At 43.2% G+C, this 15,948-nt stretch overlaps 1 protein-coding gene across 1 annotated transcript in view; it reads left to right on the top strand.

The window, feature by feature from the left end:
• The first annotated feature begins 1,008 nt into the window (after positions 1 to 1,008).
• The window catches only part of LOC147465597 (F-box-like protein), a 34,529-nt gene continuing 19,589 nt past the window's right edge, over positions 1,009 to 15,948 (top strand). Inside the window, exons 1-2 of the mRNA XM_086520805.1 lie at positions 1,009 to 1,163; positions 1,249 to 1,440. Of these exons, the coding sequence (XP_086376931.1) occupies positions 1,089 to 1,163; positions 1,249 to 1,440 (267 nt within the window). The 5' untranslated portion in view covers positions 1,009 to 1,088. The remainder of the gene's footprint in view (positions 1,164 to 1,248; positions 1,441 to 15,948) is intronic.

Consider the following 15,948-nt stretch of genomic DNA (forward strand, 5'->3'; position numbering starts at 1 on the left):
GTTTGTCATACAACTGGCAATCGAAGGGAGCGTGAGACTGTGCAAGGCAGCGGGAGTGCAACAGGTCACGGGTCACGTAGAGAGGGGGGAGGGCCGAGGCTAACATGGTCTTTTTTTTGGTGGAGAGGGAGGGGGATAATGATACTATTTTTGGGGAGGGACAGGGCGACAAATATCCGGAGGCATCTTGTCACTTTATGGGATTTCATATTAGTAAACCATTAACTCTCTCCAATCTCAAAAAAATAAAAATTCTTTCTTTAGAAAATGAAAAGAAAGATGAAAGTGGAAAGTCAAAAGACATATGAAGGTGGAAAGTCAAAAGACATTTTTAGCTTTTTCTTCTCTTCTCTTTAACGTTTTCCTTGCTCTCCCCCCCCCCCCCCCCCTCTCTCCCCAAATCTCAAAAAATAAAAATTCTCTCAAAACATATTAAGTGTATAAGTAAAGGGTGAGTTTAGAAAATGAAAGGACACATGAAGGTGAAAAATCAAAAGATATATGAAGATAAAAAGTCAAAAAACTTTTTGTGTCCATATAAAGAGGTTTTTCTTCTTCTTCATTTTTCCTTTAACATTTTTTTCTCTTCTCTTTAGTGTTTTCTTTGCACTCTTTCTCTCTCTCATAATGTTATATCCGTCCGTCACAATGTTACAAATTTACGTACTTCGTCATTGTTTAATGTTACGTGCTATAGACTAACGTATTATTTTTCGAAGAAATCTTTGAATTAAGAATATTTTTTAATTTTTTTAAAGCCATTAAAAATATCTTTTAATTTTTTTAAAACCATTACGAATAATTATAGGATTAATAATATCTTTTAATTTTTTTTTGAAGCCATTACGAATACCTTTTAATTTTTTGAAGCCAATGTGGGAGTATTATAAGATTAAGAATACCTTTTAATTTTTTTAAGCCATTACGAATACCTTTTAATTTTTTGAAGCAAGTATGGGATGTAGATGTATGAGCTAAGAAATATAAGAAATAGAAAGGAAGTTTGCCTTTGTCTAATTTCGTGCGCTTTTATATAAAGATTCCCCAAAACGTGGCGCATTCCCCTCACCTGTTGTATCTCAATTTCCATGGAAGGCCTGCAGAGGAATTATGGCTTCGAATTCCCAGATGATGTGTCTCAAAATATCATCGGGCTTCTCCCGGTCAGTGGGTTGCAGTGCCGTGTCTTTTCGTTTTTCTTCGCATTCCCCTTTACAAGCTAACATTGTTTGTGTTTGAGAGTTACAGGTTTGGGATGTGTGCTCCTTGGCTGCATGCTCTCGGCATTGGCGCATACTGTGCTCTTCCAACTTTGTCTGGTATTCTCTCTACAAGAAACGATGGAGTCTTGAAAATATGAAGAATTCAAGGGCTCAAGATTCCCTCAAATATCAACACAGCAATCATTCAAGCATGATACTCAATCCTGCTTCTCCAATAGTAAGCATCCTTTTCCGCGACATCTCGTGATTGAAGATTATTCATCTTAGTCAATAACATGGATTTCAAGCACTGTGACAACGTGCTTTCAAAGGAAGCATACAGATAACATTTATTATATATTTACACTTGAATTTGCAGATGCATGGTTCAATATTGAAGCTTACTGTTTTTGTTCAATCAAACTTTTTATCTGTATTAGTATGCTCTGACAGCAGTAGATCATTCGGGGCATATGATAATAACAGTTGTTTAACATGAAGCTTGTGATGGCATGAATAGAGGTGTTGTAGCTTTAGTATAGTTGTATTGATCACTTCATGTTTGACTAATCATGTGAGTGCTTGTTGCACAATGTTATCTTTTGTCTGAGAATGGAAGTACTCTTGCTTTAGTTTGGGTGCACACACTTTGTTTAGTTCAGCATGTTGTTAGTAATCTTAATTAGCCCATAGTGAGAATTTATTGGGGTTCCTCTCCTCCTCTACATTTAGGGTTAGTTTGTGAGAGAGTTTTACTGTCTTTTAGTTTGTTAAACTTTTCTTTCTCTGTTCTCATTGTTGCAAACACTAAGGGAAATCTCTTACAATATTTCTTGTGCAGTTCTATGCCCGCTTGTCATCACAACATTTTCATTTTTGCTGGTACATAGCGGGTGTATGCGGTGTCCTCATTTTTGGTTGTGGAGGGGCTGAAGTGGTGTGTCTCTCACCTTGGATGACCCGGATCATCTGTTGTTGGCCCTGCAAAGCAGTGTAGTCCTGTATTGGATTGGATATATATGATTCCGGGGAAGAAAATACCAGTTCAAGACCGAATTTTCACCAAGGGTTGCTTTTGTAGAGTAGGGGTAGATCTAATGGCTACCCACCTTCAAAAATCTGCTATAAGACTTGAGTTCTCGCAACAGATAGTTTTCGAATGCCCGGCAAAAACGAAGATGGACACTGGCTGCAAAAAAGAAAAAGCAGATTGATGCGATTGCTTGTGTCAAAGCTCCACAATTTACAACTCCAATGAAGAGGCCAAGCAGAGGTGACAGGTGCCAGAAACAAGGTTTTTTGTGATAGAATCCCTTGAAGTTGAGTGTTGATGCAAGAACGCATCAAATTCAAAAAATTTAAGACGATGAAACCTCTTTCTCAGTCTAGAGAATGCACCCATGATTGGATTTCAAAGTATGGTGGAGGCCGGCTATTACATGGATACCAAACAGATTTCAGAATTGTTTGAGTCAGATTACCGATGCCTTTTGGGAAACTTTTTTAGGTAAGAGAGATGTGCATCTTGGTAACTTCCCTTGGCTTTTGTGGTGGACAACAAATGGGTTCCTTCTGTGTCTCTCACAACATGGTTGTGCCATAGATCTGCATCCTTTTCCGGAGTATAGCATCCAGATATGTTAAGAGTGGATGTGGATGATTTTGGAGGTACAGCCCAGGGGCTTTACAGTCCCTTGGCTTCTATGAGCTGCTACAATAGGTCTCTTACAATGGATACATTACATTAGTGTGGATATTTTAACATCAGTCACGCTGCTAGCACTGGTCATGTTGGATTAGCTACATCGCCAGAGGCCAACAGAGCTTTTGGCAAATTTGTGTAGGCCTTCATAGCCAGAGAGCTTCATCATGATTCACCATTCCTGATTAGAGTTTATTATCCCTTGATGTATCATGCGGTTTGTATGGGATTTTCCCCCATGTTTTTATTGTATATCTTTCAAGGTTTTTTCCATATTTCTTGTATATGGTTGTATGATCTATCGGATTTGCCCAAGCCTTGCCTATCCGTCCGCTATCTGCCCACCGTGACCGAGCCCTACCCCTCTGGCTGCACCTTGCCCAGCTGCCTGCAGCCTGCCTTGTAGCTTTCAGCCTTGTCTGGATGGCTTCTGCCTCACAATGCATTGGATGTAGCCCTTGCCACCTTGTTGGTGGCTCAGATATCCAATGTATTTGGTTGTGTTGACAGCCTCCTCCGTACAATGTAGAGGAAACTACTTGGAGGGGCTCCCACTCATGCTAAAGCCAGCAGGCCTGCAACGAACCGTTGAAGCGAAGGGCCCTACATCGAGTTACGGTTGCTGGTCTTTGTGGGGGTTCTTAACTTGGCGAATCTTTGGTATAGGTTGATAGGTGGGTCTGCTTTTTAGTGTTCGCCTTCTTGTTTTTGCTTTGTTTTTTTTTTCTTTTTAGCTAGCAATTCCAACTTTGATTTATGTGTGTGCGTGTTTTTGTGGCGCGTTGGGTGTATGTGTAGAGTTACGTTTATGCATGCTTTGTTTTCCTCATGCTCTATAAATTGACTTTTGGGTGGGGAAGTGCGTGTGCGCGTGTCTAGGTGGGGGTGGGTGAAGTCTTTTCATTTGATTCATTGGCTTCTTTCTTCTTGTGTCTTCTCTCCTTCTCTTCTTCGGTTCCTTGTGTTCTCTGCATTGAATTGTTTGAATTTGCTGTTGTTGATGTGCCACTTTTCTCTTTACTCGCTCTACTAGGTTTTCAAAAGGCGGTTCTCATTAGAGAGTGTGGAAGCAGCGGAGCGAGAGGAACGTCCATTGGCGGCCAAAGCCGAGGCTCATAGTCGGGAGCGCGAGGCGGACGTGGAGGCTAGATGGCAGGAAAGGGAAGTCATGCGCGAGGCAGACGTAGAGGCTAGACGAGAGGAGATGGCAGCCATGCATGATCTCATCACCTCTCTTGCGATTTGTCACATGCACATGGCTCTGTTTGCTACGTCGACATGCTTCATCGACTGCCATAACCAATTTTGTACATATCCTTAAGTAGGAGTGTCTAGAATTCTAGTAGTAGTAGTAGTACCCACAATACTGTGAGCTTGCTCGTAGGTCTTGCATGTTTGGACGAGTTCATTAGATTAGGTTTCCGATTTTGGATCCCTAGAAACTTTGCCTGGACAAGTTTATTAATAAATCATTTCAAATTATTTATTTTTTTATGACTTTGTCTTCCAAGTTTGCCCTACCTAAGTCCTAAGGGGTTCATAAGCAGTATTTTTACCTCAAAGAAGCACAAGCTCTGGCGTTTTTTGTCATAAGGGGAGCGCTAGTAGAAATCAACCAAGCATTTTTGCATGCCATTGCCAACAATCAGCCCAACATTTTTGCTCACATCGCAAGGATCAATTAGTAGCTGGCGTATTCAGTTTTCAGCCCTTGCAAGAGATTGCTTGGATTTGCTAATGCTATCTGTAGCTTGGTACTTCGGCAGCCCATTGAGCTTCTTCTCTGCCGTTCCCTCGCGGCATCAAGTGCTCCCATTGCTTTCCATCATTTGCTCCATCATCATTTGCGTTTTCAGCCCTGATTTGTGCGTAAGACTGCGTTTTTACAGCTAGATCTGTGTTTTTGCAGCCAGATTTCAACCCTTCATTTCTCTCACATCGGAAGTGCAAATCAGCTCCAGATCTTCCTCTTAGTGGCCATCAACAACCCCTCATCGAGACGGAACCAATGGTGCTTCAAATCAGCCCTAGAGGCGCTTCATTTTGAGAGCTACCACGGCGACAGTCAGTAGTCTCCATTGAGCTATTGTATGTGTGTACATTCCATTTATGTGATAAAAAGCAGTTACCACATCGGCAACGATGTGGGGGGCCCTTGAGAGGGTTGGTTGGGACCCCATCAGGTGTCATTCTCCTCTTCTCTCTCTCTCTCTCTCTCTCTCTCTCTCTCTCTCTCTCTTTAAGGAACCATCATTCATTCTAAGTAACACTCATTCAAGCAAGGAAAGAAGTAAAGATTTGTAGAAGTGTAAAGTTTAGATCTTCACCATTTGAATTCCGCTGCACCTAAAACGATTTGATCCGATTCCTCGTCCTCAGAGCCGGATTATAAAAAGCTTGCCAAGACCATCGCGGAGGCAATTAATGCTACACAAGCCATCAATGAACCAATTTCCGAGAAGATGACAATAAGATGGATGCGATTGTCATCTACTCTTGGTTGCATCAATTTACATCTTATTTTGCTGCTATTAAAAAGTATGATAACAACAAAGTTCTCGACTTCCATGCATCTCACGGTGATGCTATCACTTGGAAGGATGAGTGGATGGAGAAGGATGCCCACAAGGCGGCCCATGCCGGGTCTCTCCTCGTTCCCCCTCTTGAGCTTAGTTGGATGGAGTTCGAGGACTAAAGACTCGCTTCTTGCCTCCACAGTACTTGAAGCAATTGAAGGAGAATTTTCAAGCGATGTCTCAACAAGGTAAACCTATGATGTATGCTAACCATGTGTCCCAGTTAGGTGGACAATTGAGGAAATTGGATGAGGAAAGATTGGAGGCCTTTCTCTTTGGATTGGACCACTCCATCAAGTTTGACGTGGAAGCCGGTGATCCAAAGACATTCCAAGAGGCTATACGCTTGGCTCAACTTTAAGAAATGAAGCACAACAAGGGTAAGCTCAAGACGGCCTACGGTAATGGTAACTTTTTCTCTCATGACTCCTCTAAAGACGAGGACAAAAATTATCATGGGAATGGTAATAATAAAAAGAATTCTCCAAATTCTTCTTCTTAATCACTGAGACAAAGATAAGAGTAAAGGAAAATCCGATAAACCTAAACTCACAATCCATGAGAAAGTTGCTCAAGGAATCGCAGGTGGTCAATTAAGTGAAGAAGAACAGGCATTGTATACAAAGGAACGTAGGTGTTTCGTTGTCAAACAGAAGGTCACATGAAAAGGATTGTCCTAAGAAAGAAATTAAAAATGAACCCGTTATTGCTTCAACTTTTGACCCTACCCCTCAAGTGAATGCTATGAGCGACGATGAGGAACTCATAAAATGCTATGGACATGTAAGGTGCAGCGGAAGTGAATGTTGAACTTTGCTCAAGATAAGTGCTCCTAACTGTGCTCAAGGTTCTTTTTGTGAGGATTCTAGGTACTAATCCTTTATTAAGTACTTAAACTCATGATTAAGACTTAAGAAACTTGAACTGAACCCAGAAACAAGACTCAGAAGACTCTATGTTTGATTGATTGATGACTTGTTGAAACTGAGTACAATAGGCTCCTTATATAGGAGACGAAGAGACAAATGAAAAGACATGTCTCTTGGTGAAGAGACATGACTTTAGACGTAAAGATACATTCTTTCGGCGAAGAGCTGCAACCATTGGGCGAAGAGTCGCACTCGTAGAGCGAAGGGGTGTGACCAGTCGTCGAAGGAGTGTGGCTTTTGGCAAAGAGGCACGTCTCTTGGGTGAAGGGGTGTGACCATCCAAGGGTAGGGGTCCTCCTTGGCATGGCACTTCGCGTATCTGCAACTAGGAGTAGATGTAATACTGCAACATAGTTACAATCGTGACATTCCCTCCCTCTTTAAATAAAACCTAGGGTAGTTGTAGAAACTCTGGGAGAAGGAAATGTATTGTTGTTGTGCTTCTGCATCCAAAGCTCTTTCTGTTAAGTCTCACGTCATGGCACTATTATTGACCATGACTATTTTGCCAAATTGAAAAGTGATTATATCTGCAACTTGATAAGTGCCTTTGTCAAAGTCTTTTGTAACTTCGAGCTTTGTCCAAGAAAAGATTGAATCTGTATCTGCTTCGAGTGAAATTATTGGTAAACTGACGAGTTTTCTGTTGAGTGATGTCCACTGGTTGGAAATCTGTAAGGTACTCCATTGGTTTGCCTGGAATAGTAAAATCCTCCTTAAGGGATATCGTAGACTGAGACAGAGTAGTGTTTGGAGGTATATCCATCTGTAAAGGTTTATCAATAGAACAAGTTGTGTCCAAATATTCAATTGCAGCGACTGAAGTCGTGTTGCAAGATTCTGTATCCGTTTTATCCTTTGTATCATTGAAGGTAAGAATTGGTATCTTCAAGTTTGAAGAATTATCATTCACTACAGCATCAGCTATCTCATCAGAAACAAAGACTTCATTCTGCAAGGGCGGTGACGAGGCTTTTGTTTTTGCCTGGACTGTCACAAAGTGATGACGTGGCGGACAACAAAAACCCTAATTTATGCCAGAAACCCTAAAATTCCTGCAAACCCTAATTTTTACCAGAAACCCTAATTTCCAAAAATCGCGGAGGCGGATTATTATTAAAAAAAAATATTATTATTATTATTTTTTTTTGGAAAATGATGAGCGACGCAAATTTCGCTTTTTCTCTACTTAAATGAGAAAGAGAGAGAGAATGCTTTTGCTTTCATGTTTTGACTCTCTGTGAGAGAGAGAGAGAGCAATTGCTTTTGATTTGAAGCTTTTGGGGCTCTGCTTTTGGGCATCCCTTGTAACCTTTAAATTAGTGGTGAGGGCCTCACTTCTCAGAGCATCTGGACGTAGAGTCTGAGAGTGAAACCCTAACCGCTCTCTTGTACTTTGATGATTGATTAATATAAAAAGAAATACCGAAAGGGGCGCCAGTCTTTGGGGCCAATATCTCTAGGCACGGAACTCCGCCGGGCCAGTGCAAATCTATTGTGATCTGTGAATTGTTTTGAAGTGGTTATTTGGTGCTGTCGCGGTTGATTCTTGACTTGGAGTGTCCAAGTCTGTTACAGTGGTATCAGAGCACGGCCGATTTCTCTTCTACGGGAAATCCGATCCCCGAATTTTTTTTCCGCGGCACCTATGGCTTCAGGCAATGATCAGTCGACTCCCTCTGCATCTGGAGATGCGGGCTGGGATCACAACGAAGATTCAGGCAGAGAGTATGGCCCGCCTTGGCCTACTTAGGCGGAGCGGCGAGAGATAGAGCGTCGCCAGTTGATCGGCGATGCAACAAAGTTGATGCTCAATTTTGCCAAGGATCCGAAGATGGCAAAATATATGAACCAGACCTCTTTGGAAGAGGTACAGATGGAGTGGCAGAGAACCACAACACCACTCCCGAAACCCGCTCTCAAGAAACCTTCTGCCTCCAAGAAATATACGGAGAAGGAATTGGAGAACGTGGTTGATGCACGGATTGCTCAGCTTTTTGACACGCAAAAGAAAGCCAAAAAGCACGGCAAAAAGCAGAAGAAAGGCACTGACTTCCCGGGATATTTGGGTCGTCGGTCGACATTTGACAAGGCAAAGAAATTGAAGAAGCGCGTCAAGTTTGAAGACCTACCCAGTTCTTCTTCTTCTTCTTCTTCTGATAGTTCTTCTAGCTCCTCGGATTCGAGCGAAGAAGATAGAAAAGGTAAAAAAGCGAAGCAAGAAGCAACGCTTTGGAAAGGGCAAGAGAAAGGCAAAGAAGGCTAAATCTCGCCCAGAGACTGACAGTTCTACTGAGGACTCGTCTACAGACAGCTCAGATTCCGATGACGGAAAGTTTTATGCGAACAAGAAGAATTTTTACAAAGCCAACCAGTATGACTTTCTCGAAGATAAAAGCAAGAAAGTCCGAGAGTTTAAGGAAGGTGGCCACTCGATCAAGTTTGATACTTTTCAGGATACTCAGATGCTTCGAAGGCTGTCTTTTATACAGCAGTTTGACATCGCTTTCGCGGGAGGACGCTATTCAGAGCACTCCAAGATTTGGAGAGCTGCCTCTTACTTTAAGGGGAATGCTCGTACTTGGTGGTCCACGCTTCTATTAAGCAAGACTGTGCCAGTTACATGGCTGAAATTCAAGAGGCTTTTTATTTCTTCTTGGTTGACTCAAGAGTTTGAGCGAGATATACGAGCTGCTTGGAACCATCTCCGGATGACCAAGAGCGATACAGTGAATTCTTATTGTGAAAGATTCTGGAGCTCTTTTCTACCCGCCTCTTCATTCAAGAAGATCTCGTTCAGAGAACAGATTGAGCGGTTTACCTTGGGTCTACCTACAGAGATCCGAAATCACTGCTTGGAACAGAAGTCAGCTTCTATTCAGGAGTTGATGAGTCATGCGAAGCGGGGCTTTGCCATTCACTCTGGCAGTCTGACCTACCCCACAGATGAGGCCATGACACAACGAGCCGAACAGACTTCTGGGAATGAAAGTAGAATGAAAAAGAGCAACCCAGAGAAAAAAAAGGATGCACGACCCAAGCTTATTCCTGAGGAGAGAGCTCGCTTCATCAGAGAGGGGAAGTGCTTTGGATGCGGGGAACATGGACATATTTCCGCGAAGTGCCCTGATAAGGCACAGAAAGAACAGAATGATAAAGACGATAACAGGTCTGAGAGTTCGAGAGCAGCTGAGGAATGTGGCAGAAAAGGCAGATAGAAAAGCAGAACTGGTACCACATGGTGGGGACCTGCACCGAATCTAATGAATGAAAGTACAAAATTTGCCGCTTTCGGGGCAAAGTGAAGGATCAGGAAGCTCTTTTGAAGGAGCCAAGGCCAACTTCTTTTCACTTGGAATTGGCGGCTCGATTTGGAACTACGCCCGACAGACTGACACCACAGGCGGAGGTAGTTCGACTGGCACCCGGATGGGATGTTGCCATTACACCAAGCATTGGCAAACTTCGTTTGCAATGACAGGGGTGTTCAGGGCACGCGAGTGACGTTCTACTCGGGATCCCTTGGTACCACAAGAACTACGCCGTGGTTGACTACCGGGCCGAGAAAGCGATTTTGACAAATGAAAGGCTTAGAGATTGTACTTGATGAACTTCAGTTTTCTTACTCATTCTTTTGGGAGAACTGAACGATGGATAAAGGTTGAATATGTTTTGACCTGAAGAAAAGAACGCCAAGATTTTTTTTCTCCACGCTCATGCCGATTGCTTTTGAGAGGGCCTGAAGATCATACCATTGATCTGATATCTGGAAGCACGCCACTGAATCGGCCACCTTATCGTGTGAGCCGAGTACAGAATGAAAAGATTATGAACTCAGTGAAAGACCTCTTGGAAAAGGGTCTTGTCCAGCCTAGTACTTCACCGTATTGCTCTCCAGTGTTGTTGGTTTTGAAGAAAGACGGATCTTGGAGAATGTGCATCGATTATAGCACTCTCAACGAAATCACCATCAAGAACAGATTTCCGATTCCTAGGATCGATGATATACTCGACAGGTTACAGGGATCCTCGTGCTTTAGCAGGATTGACTTGAAGAGTGGATATCATCAGATCAGGATAGCGCCAGGAGATGTCTACAAGACAGCTTTTCGGACGACTTTTGGGTTATTTGAGTTTTTGGTGATGCCTTTTGGCTTAACTAATGCTCTTGCGACATTTAACCGGATGATGGATAGGATTTTTCGAGAGTACAGGCTATTTGTTGGCACTTTCTTTGACGACATCATTGTTTTCTCCAAGAATGAGGCAGAACACAGAGATCATCTGCTTCAAGTCTTTCAGGCATTACGAGATCACACATTAGTGATTAATGCTAAGAAAAGTGAATTTTTCCTACCAGAGATACACTTTTTGGGACACATTGTGTCAACAGCAGGAGTGCAAATGAACCCGGCCAAGATAGAGACTATCCGTGATTGGCCCGATTTGAGGAATGTCCATGAAGTTAGAAGCTTCTTGGGACTGTGTTCGTACTACAGGCGGTTCATACGAAAGTTTGCAGAGGTTGCTTCCCCTTTGCATACCTTGACACAGAAAGGAGTACCTATTTCGTGGGGACCCACAGAGGTGACTGCCTTTCGGACATTGAAAGAGAAATTGACTACGGGACCTATTTTGACTTTGCTGGACTTGCAGAAGTCATTTGAAGTATATTGTGATGCTTGTGGTCGTAGTCTGGGTGCGGACTTGATGCAAGAAGGCCATGTCATAGCTTACGAGAGCCGTTTGTTCTCTAGGCCGGAGATGACAGCACAGATCTATGGGAAAGAGCTTTTGGCGGTTATCCACGCTCTTACTCAGTGGCGGCATTACCTACTCGGAGCGGATATTACTGTCTTTACAGACCATCAGAGTTGGCGCTACTTCTTGTCACAGAAGCAGCTTTCGGAAAAGCAGATGCGGTGGGTGAACATCTTGTCACAGTTCCACTTCCAGATTGTCCATGTGCAGGGATAGAAGAATGTGGTGGCAGATGCTTTGTCTCGAAAACCGTTGGTTCTGGCTATTTCCGCGATACATCATAGGAGCTTCGAGGATATGGTCGATCAGTGTGCCACAGATACAGATTTTGCAGATATTTTCACACGGATACGGGATGGGGAGACAATAGCTGGATACTCCCTTCGGGAAGGCTACTTGATGAAAAAGACTATGATGTGCGTTACACAGCCGTTGAGGGAAAAGGTTATGACTGATTGCCACTGTCCACCTTTTACGGGTCACCGCGGCATTGCTACCACCATGAAAGGGGTAGAGAGAGATTTCTTTTGGCGGAGACTGAAGAAGGATGTGGAAGAGTTTGTGCGCAGTTGCTTGGTATGCGAGAAGGTCAAGTTTGACAGCCATAAGGCACAGGGATTGTTACAGCCTTTACCCATACCCACCCGCCCCTGGGAAAATATTGAAATGGATTTCATTTTTTTTAATCTCCCGAGAACACAGAATGATCACGATGATTTTCTGATTACATGGCACGCTTGAGACGATTGTCTCCGACAGAGACCCCAGATTTATGAGTTTGTTGGAAGGCAATTTGGGAGAACATTGGCACGCGGTTGCAGTTCTCGTCATCGTTCCACTTGCAGACTGACGGGCAATCTGAGATTGCCAATTCAGTGGTTTTAGATTTATTGGAGTCTTGTATCTCGGATCAAAAGACTCAATGGGAAAAGAACTTACCTTTGGTGGAATTTGCCTACAATAACACGATACACTCTTCGACGGGGAAGACGCCATTTGAGATTGTTGAAAGTGCTGTGAAGGTTCCATCCTTCCTGAGCACGAAAGATTAGATATTTGCAGTGGATGAATATTTGCGAGATTTGGATACGGCTTTTGCCAAGGTTCGTGAGACTTTGCAGAAGTCTGAAGAACGACAAAAAAAGGCAGCGGATCGCCATCGTCGCGACTTGAAATTGAAGGAGGATGATTGGGTGCTCTTATGTTTTGAGTTTGAGAAGGCACGCCTAAGAAAGAAAAAGGGAAAGGAGAGGCTTTTTCCAAAGCTTAGTATGCGATACTACGGACCTTTCCATATCACTGAAAAGATAAATGATGTCTCCTTTCGATCGAAACTGTTAGATACTTGGAGGATCACAATGCATTGCATGTGAGTCTCTTGAAACGTGTTAAGGGTGATGTGCCTGATGATGGGGAGCCTGATGAGCAACCCGAAGTGGAAGAAAACGAGGAGATCCTTGTTCCTGAACAAATTTTGGCACATAAGGATACGAAGAAAGGTAAAGTCCGAAGGTGGTTCTTGGTTAAGTTCAAGAACTATCCTGCATTTGATGCGAAGTGGATGGAGGAGGAGGACCTAGCAGATACTCCTCAGATTGTGAAACTTTACCTCGATGTTTTGGTTTAGCATAGTCTACTCCAAACGGAACCCAGAAATTCAGCTTGGCCGAAGATCTGGTGCAGTGGGATGCACAAGAGGGGAGTTACTCCGCTCCTTTGTCAACAGATGCCTTGATTTGGATACTAAAGGCACTGATGTCTCTTTGAGCTTCAGGGATATTGAGAGCTGACAGTATTCTGTTGGATGACTTTATGAAATGGAATTCCTGATAATGATACTAATTTGTTCTTGACTTCTTTTGAGTGCAGGAACTGATAGATGAAATGACTGCAGCATTTTGGTCTGATTGATCTCGAATAGACATGGTTGCAATAGGGGTTAGTCAATCGGACATCGATGAGGTCCCGATTGGACCTAGATGTGATTGCTAGCTACATTGCCGATAAATCATGGTCTAAGATCCGAATGAATGTTGAATGTCATGTGATGTCCTGTGATGTCGTGTGATGTGACTGTCGATTTGGTACATGTGCTAGATGTGTGTCCCTAGTACGTAGGTACTAACAATCAGTGTCTGCTAAGACGGTTTATGGCTTTTGTCGGTTTTGCAGGCGTAATCGCGGTCGATTACAATGCTTTCAAGAGGGGGGTTACACAAAGTGATGGCGTGGCTACGGACAACAGAAACCCTAATTTATGCAAGAAACCCTAATTTTCGGAAATCGCGGAGGTGAGAAAAACAAAATAAAATAATTTTGTTTTTTTGTTTTTGTTTTTTTTGAGCGACGCAAATCTCAGCTTTTTCTCTACGCTTGGCAAGAGAGAGAGAGAGAAGGATTACTTGCTTTTATTATTAAAAGCCACACAGAGAGAGCTTGTGAGAGAGAACAATTGCTTTTGATTTTGAAAGCTTTTGGGGCTCTGCTTTTGGGCATCCCTTGTAACTTTAAATAAGTGGTTTGGGCATTCACTTCTCAGAGCATCTGGACGCAGAGTCTGAGAGTGAAACCCTAACCGCTCTTGTACTTTGACATTGATTAATACATAAAGAAATACCGAAAGGGGCCCCAGTCTTTGGGGCCAATATCTCTAGGCACGGAACTCCGCCGGGCCAATGTAAATCTATTCTGATCTGTGAATTGTTTTGAAGTGGTTATTTGGTGCTGTCGCGATTGATTCTTGACTTGGAGTGTCCAAGTCTGTTACACACATCTTTTCCCTGCAAATCATCATGCTTGTGAGTAAGCATATCTTGATCATGCAAATGTCACGTGACACATCCAACTCTACGTGTCCGCGGACATGCTACAGCATGACAAGGGTTCAGTTCAGTCAAGTCAATCTAGAATAGGAAGTGATGTGAGTTTGTTCGCAGACCGTGCATGTCCAGACACTTAGATTAGATGCATATCCTCTCGTTGCACACAACATGACCATCGGATTCCAGTCAGATCCCATCAGTAGCATTTTTACAATGCATAGACCTATTTTCCCTATTTTTGACATTTTTCACTTATTATTTTTAAGTGAAAAATGTCAAAAATAGGTAGGGCAATTTTTCACTTATTATTTTTAAGTAGGTAGGGCAATTTTGCTAAGTTTGTATAAATAAAAACCTAGCGCTAGCACTTTCTGGAGAAGAGGCAGCAGGAGCACATGTTCAACAGGCAACTTCTCAGCAGAACCCCCAAGAGGCCTAGCGTTTTTGCTCCACAGCATAAGCGTAGCGTTTTTGGACCAAATCAGTCAGCATTTTGGATCTTGCAGATTCCTGGCGATAGCAAGAAGCAGAAGCCCCAGCGTCAGGCAGATTTCCACCGCAGAAGATCATTTTCAGCCCTAGCGTTTTTGCATCTGCAAGGCACTTCAGCGTTGTTGCAGATCTTCGTGACGGAACCCCCACAAGCATCAGCGATTTCAGTTTTCAGCATTCAGTACCCGCAGTAGAACCCCCGAACCTCGCAGACCTCACCTTCCCGCAGCAGATCCTTGCCGCCCGGTCAGATCCCGCATAGTTTGCAGATTCAGCCCAGAAAACGCAGATTTCAGCATCTGCATTTTCAGCACGTCGTGGTCGCATCGTCGCCATCGACATCGTCATCGGCATAGAGTCAGAATTCAGCAGATAAAGATTTGCAGATTTCACCCCTTAGCGTTTTCAGTTTTCAGCCGTCTCATCGTCGTCCTCATCGTCGGCAAGTCCAAGCATTGTAGAGATTTGTGCAATCAATAGTAGACCGCTCTCGCCATAGAGAGTGTCACAAAGTGATGACGTGGTGGACAGTAGAAACCCTAATTTCTGCCAGAAACCCTAAAATTCCTACAAACCCTAATTTTTGCCAAAAACCCTAATTTCCGAAAATCTTGGAGGCTTTTTTTTTTTTTTTTTTTTTGGAAAAAAATGAGCGACACGAATTTTGCTTTTGTTTTTTTTTATAAAAAAAAGAGAAAAGACTCTCTAAGAGAGAGAGAGAACTGATGCTTTTGATTTTAAAAGCTTTTGGGGCTCTGCTTTTGGGCATCCCTTGTGATCTTTAAATTAGTGGTGAGGGCCTCACTTCTCAGAGCATCTGGATGCAGAGTCTGAGAGTGAAACCCTAACCGCTCTCTTGTACTTTGATAATTGATTAATACAAAAAGAAATACCGAAAGGGGCGCCAGTCTTTGGGGCCAATATCTCTAGGCACGGAACTCCGCCGGGCCAGTGCAAATCTATTGTGATCTGTGAATTGTTTTGAAGTGGTTATTTGGTGCTGTCGTGGTTGATTCTTGACTTGGAGTGTCCAAGTCTGTTACAGTGGTATCAGAGCACAGCCGATTTCTCCTCTACGGGAAATCCGATCCCCGAATTTTTTTTTCCGCGGCACCTATGGCTTCAGGCAATGATCAGTTGACTCCCTCTGCATCTGGAGATGCGGGCTGGGATCACAACGAAGATTCAGACAGAGAGTATGGCCCGCCTCGGCCTACTCAGGCGGAGCAGCAAGAGATGGAGCGTCGTCAATTGATCGGCGATGCAACAAAGATGATGCTCAATTTTGCCAAGGACCCGAAGATGGCAAAATATATGAACCAGACCTCTTTGGAAGAGGTACAGATGGAGTGGCAAAGAACCACAATACCACTCCCGAAACCCGCTCTCAAGAAATCTTCTGCCTCCAAGAAATATACGGAGAAGGAACTGGAGAACGTGGTTGATGCATGGATTGCTCAGCTT

The sequence above is a fragment of the Adiantum capillus-veneris genome, chromosome 1 (genome assembly GCF_014529385.1).
Source record: "Adiantum capillus-veneris isolate H3 chromosome 1, ASM1452938v2, whole genome shotgun sequence".
In the NCBI taxonomy this organism is placed as follows: domain Eukaryota; kingdom Viridiplantae; phylum Streptophyta; class Polypodiopsida; order Polypodiales; family Pteridaceae; genus Adiantum; species Adiantum capillus-veneris.